The 12,266-nt window shown below is 41.1% G+C and overlaps 1 protein-coding gene across 1 annotated transcript; it reads left to right on the forward strand.

The window, feature by feature from the left end:
* The first annotated feature begins 391 nt into the window (after nucleotides 1-391).
* On the forward strand, nucleotides 392-12,089 carry LOC135338830 (uncharacterized). Its single transcript, XM_064534907.1, has 15 exons — nucleotides 392-472; nucleotides 655-699; nucleotides 3,011-5,665; nucleotides 5,725-5,859; nucleotides 6,074-6,203; nucleotides 6,392-6,802; nucleotides 6,971-7,024; nucleotides 7,175-7,310; nucleotides 7,479-7,710; nucleotides 8,101-8,337; nucleotides 8,493-8,669; nucleotides 10,665-10,815; nucleotides 10,911-11,177; nucleotides 11,447-11,610; nucleotides 11,809-12,089. The coding sequence occupies exons 1-14, from the start codon at nucleotides 437-439 to the stop codon at nucleotides 11,608-11,610; spliced, it is 4,830 nt and encodes a 1,609-aa protein (XP_064390977.1). The 5' UTR covers nucleotides 392-436; the 3' UTR covers nucleotides 11,809-12,089.
* The last annotated feature ends 177 nt before the right edge of the window (nucleotides 12,090-12,266 follow it).

Raw genomic sequence — 12,266 nt, forward strand, 5'->3', positions numbered from 1 at the left:
CCACAAGTTGTGGCACAACAGACACTGGTACAAGGATCTATAAAATCAAAAGGCTGGCTAGATAGATCTGTATACTTGTCTTCTGTGTGTCTTTAACTTTTGACGCATCAGAATAAATTGGATAATTTGCACGTGACATTAATATTTAATAGCATTCCTGATTTACACAAGCTGTAGCCCAGAGTCACCAGTCCCTTTTCTCCCGCCCCCGTCCAATCAGAGAAAAGGGAGTGGCTTGCGAGTCTATAACAGAGCAGCGGCTGATTCATGAGGCGACCAATGGCAATGCGCGGGGCCTGCGCGCGCACAACGCTCTTGCTCGCCTCAGATATTCATGTAGATCTAAATGATCTAATTATGCTTCTAACTTACATAGCAGGCGCTAGGCTGCTTGTGTGTGGTCAATGCTATATAGTGTGAGATCAAGAACAGAAATATGCAATCCTCTACACTATACGCGCTTGTTGCTGCGGTAAGTTGTGTCTAGATACAAACTTATATTGATAATATCACATCTTGATCTAGATTTAGGTCTAGGTACGTCTACTTGAGCACCTCCTGCATGTCTCGAATCAGCTTATTAGGCACATCCTTTTAATATAGATCTAGTCGTTGTAAGGAATTATAACAGTCAGCACAGTGCTTCTCTTACAGCTGGTGATAGTGGGACAGCATGCTGCTCAGGGTCAAGATGAAGTGGTGAGTGCTTTGATATAATGTACTGGTAGCCATAATTAATTATGCCTGGTGCGGCGACGAGGGATACGGATTAAAAGCTGACTGTGTAAGTATGGGGTGCCGTTTGTCTCAAAACTAATAAAGAGTCGATGTTTACCAACGAGGTCGATGTTTTACCTACCAGATCAATGTTTAGAGACAAATCTGCTTAACAGATGGATGTTTAGCAACCAGATATTTGCATACCAGATCGATGTTTAGTAACCAGATCGATGTTTAGAGACCAGATCGATGTTTAGCGTCGATGTTTACCTTCCAGATCGATGTTTAGAGACCAGATCGATGTTTAGCAACCAGATTGATGTTTAGAGACCAGATCGATGTTTAGCAACCAGATCGATGTTTAGCAAAGCTACCAGATCGCACAAAGTGCAGATATGGTTTCTTGTGACACTTAATTATGCCTCGGTGCGCATGCGCAAGCGAGGTATACGGTAGTGTATTTGTGTGTGTGTGCGTGTGTGTGTGTGTGTGTGTGTGTGTGTGTGTGGTGTGTGTGTGTGTGTGGTGTGTGTGTGTGTGTGTGTGTGTGTGTGTGTGTGTGTGTGTGTGTGTGTGTGTGTGTGTGTGTGTGTGTGTGTGTGTGTGTGGACTGCGTAAGAGTTTCTATAGGCTTCTAGTCATGTTTACTTGGATTTTAATTCGTGGATTTGCAAAATAATGCTTCGTTCTCGAGTTATGCCTACTTGGAATGCCATTGCAGCCTTTTCAGAAGAGCACGTAGTCAAACTTATTTACCGAGTGATGCTACTCTACTTAGTAGTTAGCTCTGCACTAGAATGCTAGCTATTGGTAATGTATAAAAGCTATTAAAGTCTATTATTTTGCGTTGAGTTTGACCCCGGAAGTTATGTGGTCAATTATGGCTTCATTTATGCTTTATGTGGTGGACAAGTATGCCTGGGACTTCTACATAGAAAATGCTAACTTTTAGCTGGTTGGAGCTTATCAGCTCTACAGCATATAGATAGAAGTGCTTTTTAACAAGGAATCCAATGGTATATGAAACTTTGAATTTCAGTAAAGTATGACAAAGTTATGACAACTTTATGAAGGTCAAACTCAACACAAATAGACTTTAGTAGCTTTTATAGCTTTGGCACCTCCATCGAGGCATCAGCACCCACAGTGCTTTAATTTTTGAAGTTATAATTTATTGTTTCGGTTTGAGTGTCTATGCAGCTTTTGTTCTGACAAGGAAGGTTTGCACTGGATTATTTTCCAGAACAAATTGTTGCTTAGCCCTTGGCCATTGTCTGTGAGACACACTTTTCTGCTCTGCAACTCTAATGTAGGAGATGTTGGCCTGAATATTGGTTGGTGATTCTACAATGTAGAATCACCAACCAAACATCATACGATTAGGTTTATTAAGAGTATAATTACTGAATCGAAGCTATGCACAATTGATCTATTGTAGCGTACTGGATTATTACTTTACGTTCTTATGCTAAGCGCCAAACTGGAATTACTTTGTTGCGCTGCTGAAAAATCATTTAATTTTTGGAGCGGCAGTATGTAAAATTAACCCGTGGCGCACCGCGGTGCCACCGGAGTCTGTTTGTCTGTCTGTCAATCAGTCTGTCATTTTGTGTATTATGAGTCTGCTCACCTCGTTGCGAAAGCACTGTGTTTGTATCATGGATAGCCTCAACACAACAAGGTAGATGTTTAAATTTGGCAAATTTTGATGAAGCTTCGTTGTCAAATAAAAGCGAGAAAAAAAGCTAAAAGCTAAGAAAAGATCAAACCTGCACGTTAGCCTAGATGTACATGCAGCTTTGACTCGAGGCTGTATAGACTTCTAAACCCCAAATTAACGCCGAGGGTTTGCACTTCAGTGTTCTATTGGATTTATTGAGCAAGGAATTGTTGCGTTCAATGGCTATATAGATCTACCCGTATAGAGAGGCTGTAGTATGCTTTGTTAAGATTATTTGGCTATTCGACAATGATGTACTAGAGAGACATTTGATACAGTGTCTCTCTACTAGAGGTTCCACTACATGTAGCTGTACTGTAAGTTGTATACGAAATAGATTGTTGCAATGAGTCAGTCATGCGTAAACTGTAATTTTATCCGTTCTCCTCCTGCATGTCCTATGAAGGAACACATGGTGGCCAATATTCGAAGAGGTCATAATTCATTGTATGCGGATGCTTATAAGTCTACTTTAGACATTTTAGCTCGTGCAGTGGTAAAGTTGATGAAATTACGTACAGCCATCTGGTTTTCTTTTTGTGCTACTGAATGACTTTTATAATTCCATAGGTATTTCAAACCATCAGTCTCAGCGCTAGTAGGGGGCCATCTGAAGTATTTGACCAATTATCGATCAACGGAGTACCAAGTTTCTTCATCAATCGTCCAACAACAACACAACTCGATATCCCCGAAGGATCGAGTATATTTTACAATGGAAATAGTTTGGCCATAACTGGTGCCGATCCAATTGTGCTGACAGCAAGTAGATTTCAGTATTTGTATCAAGATCCTGGGAGTTTCAGATTTCGAGATGTCACTGGACCAATCCCGGGTGCCGGTGGACAACCTGGACCTGGAACTTTGTACTATGATGGAGATACAGCACTTTTTACAAATTCAGATGTATTTATTGGTACTTATGAAGATCTTGCAGCTCAGTTCCCTGTCCCACCTTCACAAGTGACGATCAGTACTCCACGAGTAAACAATGAACTAGCTCTCAACCTCCAATCCAGTCCTTCTGATCCTGTTACTGACGGAAATGTCATTGAGCTCACAGGATCGGATGCGTTCGTCCTAGGATCAGGCGAATCATTGACGTATGTATTAAACCGTCTACGATATCGAAGACGATCTGTAACTCAAGAGGTTTTTAATCCTATCACCAATTTTTATGTTCTTGAGGATATCACTGAGAATGGACAGCAAGGCAGAACCCTGAGGCGGTTTACTGGCGGCTCAAGCGAGGTTATCACAGGGCCTGGACTTCTTAGGGTGGGAACTTCTCCTAATGACGGTTCGAGGGTCGCTTTTTTCAGTCCATCTACTAGTGTCAATCAAGAAATAAATAGCGGCATTATTGATGGACAGCTTTCGTTTGATGCAGTCCAAAACAGTACTCAAATCTCGGATATTTTTACAACTCCAGGGAATCCTACACGCCTGATCGACTTGGGTGCATCAAGAACCTTTACATACCCTACAGCAAGCAGAGTTACCTTTGATGATACCTCTGGTAGAAGAGAGATTCGTGTTTTCGATAGGTTTAACCAACAGCTTGGCTCTTTTTTCGATTCTTACTTGAGTTCCTTCCTCAACCACCAAGTCCAAACAACTAGTTTTGGAACTGCATCTTTTGATATTCCTGACGGAGGTGTGACACTTATTAGCAATTCTAATGATGGGCAAGCATTTATCTACCCAAGTAGAAATATACCCCTGACTGATCGCATCAATGAAGCCCGCAGTTCAATTACTATTACCCCGACTCCTTCCCCAACTTCCTTTATATCATCAAGTAGTGGCTCTTTCGTCTTGTTAATCAATGGTGTTGAAACGGTCACACTAACAGACAGACAACCAATCATTGTTCGCACTGGACAAACTTGCAACTTTAATGGTGCATTTGTTATAGTGTTTAATAATGGAGCACCAAGTATACCTGTTTCTGGTACCCCTATTGCTGTAAATGTTTTGACAACGCTTGTGACGCCTAGAAAGTTAATAAATACATTTAGCTCCTCTAATCCTGCACCCCGAGATTTACCTGGACCTGGTATCGCGTATTCTGACAATCAAAATCGAGCATTTTTTACTGATAATATACAAATGATGAATACTATTTCTGGTTTCCTTAACAGCCGCCCCCCCGTGAGAATTGCAACCACTACTCGTACTGAAGGCGGCAGACGCTTTGTTGATATTGTGAATCCAGACGGTGTGCGTCTAGTCGAGGGGAGTACATCAACCATTACCAATGTGGGATCACGGCAAGGCCTTATCTACACAGGGAACACCGTCCGTTCTGTCAATGGGTTTTCCGTTCCTTCATCATTTACTATTCGATATGTTGTATCTACCACACCTGGTGTTGACGATACAGTTGAAGTTATAAATCCTGATGGAGATGTTTATTTCACCACAACTGCTTCCAGTAGCTTTAGGTATCGACAAGGAGGAGTGCTTCAGCCTACACCTACAACTACTACCTCGTATTCTGGAGGTGGTGTTTTCTACTTCAATCCGAACACCGGTAATGTGGTTTACAATGATGATACTACAACTTCAACAGGTTTGGTTACAGATCTGACAACTTCAGGAATTGTTTTCGATACAAACACCAGGGATATCACCACGTTGAATTTCTTTGATGGTCGTACAATTACACGGTACAATGGAAGCTCTACAAGCTTCTTATCTGGTCCTGGTACAATTTTTACATCCGGTAATGAAGGATTTTACTCCACAGACAGCACGACCACCACCAGAGTAGTTACAGAAATAACAAACAATATACCGGTTGTAGTACGTGTGAACCAAACAACAGGAGGAGTAACAATATTTAATCCTGGAACACAAACTACGATTTTCAATTTCACCACCGGTTCAGAGCGCACTACTGTAAGCACTGGAACAACGATAACGTACACCAATGGTGTCCTAATACTACCCGGCCGCAACATTACAACTGATAGTTTCACCTACTTTAACGGTATTAGCACGCAAGTGTTTACTTCAGGAGATACTGTGACTTTTTCTGGACCAGGCCAAGTGATAGTTAACGAACAAACCACTGAAACGATTTTCATTGATAACCAAAATACGAACAATCGAATAAACAATGTCGTTGACAATGTTCCTGTGGTTCCACCAGTTCTAGTACGACCCACAACCACTTCATTCATCTCTAAAGTCGCGGACGTCTTCCCACTCTTTGGACAGGTATAATTATATAAATATGAGATTATAGAACGTCTCACATTTATGTTTTTATTATTCAGAGAGTCACAGTGTATCAATCAGCTAATGTGAATCTACGCTGTGTGATTCTTCAAAGTGTTCCAACATCATCTTTCATGTTCTTCAGAGATGGAGTTGCATTGGACGGCTCAGAGATAGGTTCTACCATTACCATGGTGAGTAGCCCTGTGTAACTGTATTTATTATCCTTTTTACAATCGTGTGGTAAATTATATATTGCCCCGCACCTAACCATCTGCCAAATTAATTCGCATTTGAGGGGTTACATTACGGAAACATTGATTTGGGCGTGCATAGTGTGCCACCCTGTAAGGATTTATGTTTTGCATGCTCATCAAAAATTCAATACACGTATAATAATATTTACAGGTGTCAGAGAATGAACAAATTCTGACTGTCAACACCTTCAATGTCAGTGCTGCCGGTAGATATGAATGTCGCGTGAGTAATGGTCCTGGACGAGACAATCTGTTCGCAGATATTTTCATCAGACCTCCAGGTATATAAAGTTTCTATCTAACATGGCTACAAACAGACCAAGATAAATGTGTATAGTCACTCCTTGAGTGTAGTGTAAGTGCTTGTTCCTTAAAGTTTAATGTACGGAGCAAGCCATAATTAAGTTTGCTGACCACAAAGCAACCTGCCCCATTGAATTGAGTTGAACAAATGGATATTTTCTTTCAGTTGCACCGATGATTCAAAATAACTTCTTTCCCTCAATTCCGGAGCTTCCTGGACTGACAGTCACTGCTCGGGATATACAACCACAAAATCCAGTAATGATCATCATTCGGGACAGAACACCTGGACAAACTCTAGAGCCTAATCCACTGCTTCTCACGAACACCGTCAACATTGCTTGCAAAGATGATGTGGGTCTTCCAAGACCTACAATCGTATGGACTGCAACGGACTCTAATGGAGCTGACGTTCCGATCAACATGTCTAACATATTTGTGCCACGTGCGGGACGCAGTATCTACACAATCAACACTGACAACACTGACCCTGACAACACTCTGTCCATCACCTACCAGTGCTCAGTAACTAATGAGGCTGATGAGGCTACTGGACAGGTGACCATTACACCAAGATGTGAGTAACGGACTAAGTGAAGTTGTGTATGACTGTGGACTTATGAGCATTTTAGGCTTCTCCATTTCTAAATACAAAATTTAGAGGCACTCTAGATTGCTGGCTGTCTTTTTAAATGGTCAGTTTCCTGAATTTCGTGTAAAGTAATGATTATATGCACTCATGCAGCATACGTTTGTGAGGGTATTGTCTTTGGACCCTGCTCTGTTACTTGCGGCTTTGGTAAGTTAGTCTTATTCCCTCATCTGTAACTACTCCCACTCTGTACATTGATTGTTGATGGTGGCATATGCCTGGCCATAGCGTATCCTGTGCTGTAAGAAACTTCCATTGATATGTAATTGTACCTGGGCAATGTTCTGCTCTATACAGGTATTCAGAGTTCTGCTCCAATTAACTGTCAAGTCAGGACCGATGAAACTATTGCGCCCATTGATGCTGCTGATTTGCCTCAGGGACTATACCCAACGCAATTACAGATTTGTCAAAGCAGTGTCATGCCTTTCTGGTGAATAACTCAATCTGTTTGCATACAATGCATGCATGCATGCTTAAATATATACACATTTTGGCTTTTTAGAAATCTGTATTGGTATCACATTGACATTTTGTTTACTTGCATGGCATGCATTTTGAGTTTGGTGTTAATGCTGCTATGTGTGCTCTGTTTCTATAGCCCAGCGATAACCTATGAATTTAACACTACCGCCTTCGGAGCTTGTTCACGTACCTGTGGTGGTGGAGTGCAAGAGAGAAATATAACCTGTTTTCGTTTGATTGGTGGAGTGAGAGATATGGCCGTGGATGATATAGATTGTATCGTCTTTGGACTGAAACGGCCTGCTGCTGCACAAGAGTGCTTTCCTCAGAAGTGTCCAAGATGGATGATTCTCAGCGCCTACTCTCCAGTAAGATATTTAGCTCTAATATAACTGTGTAGCTATAATTATGCTTACAAACCATGCTTGCCCGAATAAAAGCAAGACCCTATCAGTATCTAAATCAAGCTTTGTTGGCTTCATGGATAATAATAGCAGTTCATGCAATTAAGTTGTGCTCTGCATGGAAATTTTCTTTATTTTCCTCACTCGCACTGCATTACAGAATAATTGTTGTCACTTTGTAGCAAGTTACCCTACAATACAACCAGGTTAATTCAGCCCCAACACATATAATTATGTGTATAGGCCACCTCCTAATACATACAGCGTCTTCCCAAGGATGGCGTTAAATAGACAAGTTTCACTGTATAAGTACAACAGCTGCTTACCGACTACACACACCACACATACACACAGTGCTCTAGTACCTGCGCTGGTGGAGTTCGCTCAAGAAATGTGTCCTGTGTGCAATTCATTGCCCAAATTAATGAAACGACGGGAGAGTTTGTCTGTGATGCTGACGGAAATCCGATTGGAGAGAGTATAGTACTGTCAGATGCAAGCTGCTTTGCTGGTAATATGCCGAGAAGAGTAGACGCCTGCAACACTCAGATACCCTGCCCTCGTAGATGGTCCCCTGGGACATTTGCACCTGTAAGTCTGTTATCTTATCTACTTCGTTTTTTGTTACACCATAATTATTCATGTAGTAACTATAGGGACTAAGTTCATGTAATACATTATTATGTATAGTTTGAAAAGCGTACTGATATTATAATTATGTTGATCGATTTTCTTCCATCCTGCAGTGTGATGCTAACTTCTGCCAAGAAAGGAGTCTTACGTGTACCGGATTTGATCCCAGTGATCCAGAGGAACAATGGTTGCTTGACGTTTCCGAGTGCGCGGATCTCCCTCTACTACACACAGTCCGCAGCTGTGGAGGGGGGACTTGTGATGCTGGAATATGGATGACAGAGAATTTGGTACGGTATTGATAGTGGTACGCAAACAAAATGTGGTATGCCTTTTTATTCTGCTAGTTGTGCAGTTTGTTCTGCGAGTTAATTAATGGGTTGTGTCTCAATAAACCACTTCATGCAAACTACAGTAGATTCTCGTTAATCCGGTCACCCTTGGACAGTGCAGCTTGGCCAGAATAGCGAGTTGGCTGTATTTCAGGAAATAGCCACGGCTTAAAAACGACCTTACCTCGAATCTAATGACTAATTTTGCGGTTCTTGTCTCGGGGATAATGAATCATTTTGCTCTCTATTTAATCTGCCAAACCACACCCAAATCGTTATATCTGGCCGCAAAAATTACCTAGTTTGGGGCAGCCAGCACTGGCGAGTATATTGAATAGCAAGTGGACGTACTTCAGGGTGAGTTTTGTGCAATAAACATCTAGCTAGCAATCCGTGCCAAACCAAATGGCCGGTATATCGAGGTGACCGTATTTCAGAGAGCCGGAACAGCGAGAGTCTGCTGTACGTCTGTTTTAAGTGCATGCATGTACATTATTATTATGCCTCGGTGTGCATGCGCAAGCGAGGTATGGTAGTGTGTGTGTCTATGTAGACTCCTACAGCTGCTCAATTAATGTAAGTGCAAGTATTAAAGTTTCTATAGGCTTCTAGACATGCTTTCTTGGATTTGCAAAATAATGCTTCAATCGTTCTCGAGTTATGCTTATAATTATAGCTTTGCTTTATAATGTTATTGCAGAAGAGTTCCGTAGCAAAACTTGTCCATGGAGTGTTGCTACTCCAAAGTTCTACTGATGCAACAGCCATTAATTTAGACTTTGTACTTATTACAATTTGGGATATCCTTTTAGCATCAATCATGGTCGATAATTTCCCACTCTTCTTTGAGATTACAGATTTAATAGCCTGCGTGCAACAAGATTTCTGCGAATAGCTATAAAAAGACCTTCTGCGAATAATACTTCTGTGAATTAAACTTTCAACTGTTAAATTAGGCGTGGTTAATATAAGCATTTGCGGATATTATATATCTGCGTTCATTCGCAAAATTGTTGGGCCGCAGAAATTTCTAGCTATACGGTATGGTTTGTATTAGCAATAGCAAGTAGCTTTTTAATTAGCTTTGACACACATCTATGATCCACTGAAGTTTATTAACCACCAATATAAATGTAGCTACAGTTATAATGAAAGCACCGCAGGTGCTAATGCCTCGGTGGAGATGCCAAAGCTACATAACATAATAGCTTTTATGCACATGATAAACAATTTAGTTTTGCTGCATGCAAAAACTCAGAGAGTGGGTAGTGATCGACCATGATTGTTGTTAAAAACGATCGATGCCAAAAGTTCAAGTCTAAAATTAATGGCTGCATTAGCAGAGCCTTGCAGCTACCAATAGCTATAGCGTTCTAGTGCAGAGCTAACTACTAAGCTATAGAAACTCTTACTTGCACTTGATTCATCCTTGAGCAGCTGTAGCAGCTAGTCTACACACACAGACACAAACACACTACCGTATACCTCGCTTGCGCATGCGCACCGAGGCATAATGAAAACGCCCTATAATGGCTACTAGCTTCTTAAGCAGCTCTTTTTGACTCTTGTAGCTAACAAAAAGCTAGCGCTTTAGTGCAAGGCTAACTCATAAGTTGAATAGAAAGTTTGTGCGAACAAATGATGCTATAAAAGATTCTAAAGAGACTGCAACAGCCTTCAATGTTAGTCAAACTAGCCATAACTCGAGAAAGAAGCTTTAGTTAGCTAATCCACGAATCAAAATCCAAGAAAACGTGGCTAGAAGCCTATAGAAGCTGTTAGTTTTCGTCGCATTGTAACAGTTGAGCAATTACAGCTGGAACAGACACACACACACACACACAGTCAGCTTTACTGTATCCCTCGAGGCATAATTATTATTTGACCTTTAGGTAGTCTGTCAAACAAATCGTTGGGACTATTTCCATCTAAATTTCTCATAATCACATGCAGGGTACTTGCACAGTGACCTGTGGGATCGGCAATCAAGAAAGGAATGTTTTCTGTGTGTCGCGTGCTGATGGTTCCCGAATCAATGAGGGATTCTGTAACATTAATGAACGACCACCGGTTTTCGAAACATGTATACTTTTTAATTGCCCAGGTAATTATAGCCTACATAATAATTATATTAGTAATACTGTATTTCCTGTAATGAAATCCACATTTCCAGCTGTACACTTGCACATATACATGCAGGACGTTGTGATTTCGAGCCCCCTGACTGTCGAGTATTTAGACTACTGAGGCGCTGTAAGGACCTGGCCGTCGGCATGCCCTGCTGTAAAAGCTGCCCCCTGCAATTTGTTGACAATACTCCTACTCTGATTACTAGAGAAAACCTTGTTCTGTCGTTGGATCAGAATAGGTACGATGTGGCTGCGGGAACAGATTTAAGGATCTGCTGTGTGGCCTCGTCCAGTACTCCAAATGCCTTCCTGCCTTTCCTCTTCAATTGCAACTTCTGTGAGTTGTGCATGACAACGTATACATTCATGCACTCCTGATACACTGCATACACATGTTACAGACTTCAGCAGTATATTATGTACCGCATGCATATGCATGCGCATAGATTCACGCAGGCACCATAGTTTAGTTGGGTGTGACCTAGACTTCTAGAGCTTATGTGCATAACATGCCCAACTAGTTGACGACTATTTATCGTGGTACATCTGCATGATCTTAAATGTGTATCTTGATAACTTGATCCTACATCCGTCTATTACGTGCAGTTAGCGAAGAGATTGAAAGGGAGGTTATGGTAGGAAAAGTATTAGACAACACTGCGTGTGTTACCTTCCCTACTTCTGGACTTGCGAGTGGCGATGGATTCCTTTTGGCACTAGAGGATGATCAGGGGATGGTGCGCGACATGGCTAATGTCACCATTGTTTAGGTGAGTTTACACACAACTCTGTGTAAAAATCAAACTACTCTATTACTACTAGCTTACTATTAGCCGTGTTGCGACATCAAGTTAATGCTCCACTAGTAGGTGTCAAAATCACTTGCAATGCTTCTATTGACTCATTATTGAGTTGGGTTGTTTTTTTAACACACTGTTTTATTCCCATGCACACGATATCTTCTACAGTGATTTCTCAGCATAGGAAGATTTGACTTCCACTTTCAGTGTATGTATGCTTATAATTTTTGTCAAGTTCAATGCCAGTTTTTTTGTATATAGCTCTTGCTTTGGGCGTCATATACTCCTTTTAGACTTTGCGTATAACCGTACATATTTTGTGTAAAGAATGTGATTAACTTAATTCTGTGTTGCACAAGCTGTAGGTAATAGAATGAATATCGCATTTTACCTCAATTTCACATAATGCTATCTTGCAGACCATTCAGACAATGGTATGTACACTATTATAGTGCTTGACAGTATTAATATTAATACAGACTTGTAGACATTGCACTGACTCTCTACTATAATTATATGCAAGATGAAAGCACCACGGGTGCATGCTGATGCCTTGGATGTGTCAAAGCTACCTTGTTGTTACTATTATAAACGGGTACTAATTTTACCAAATTTGTAATTAACGC

Source organism: Halichondria panicea, chromosome 7 (genome assembly GCF_963675165.1).
Source record: "Halichondria panicea chromosome 7, odHalPani1.1, whole genome shotgun sequence".
In the NCBI taxonomy this organism is placed as follows: domain Eukaryota; kingdom Metazoa; phylum Porifera; class Demospongiae; order Suberitida; family Halichondriidae; genus Halichondria; species Halichondria panicea.

Bases quoted from the DNA above. Each gene is read 5' to 3' on its own strand.
- LOC135338830 (XM_064534907.1), top strand. From the start codon at position 437: ATGCAATCCTCTACACTATACGCGCTTGTTGCTGCG. The intron at 6,204-6,391 runs GTATATAAAGTT...ATTTTCTTTCAG, and splicing joins TATTTTCATCAGACCTCCAG to TTGCACCGATGATTCAAAAT. The intron at 7,311-7,478 runs GTGAATAACTCA...CTGTTTCTATAG, and splicing joins AGCAGTGTCATGCCTTTCTG to CCCAGCGATAACCTATGAAT.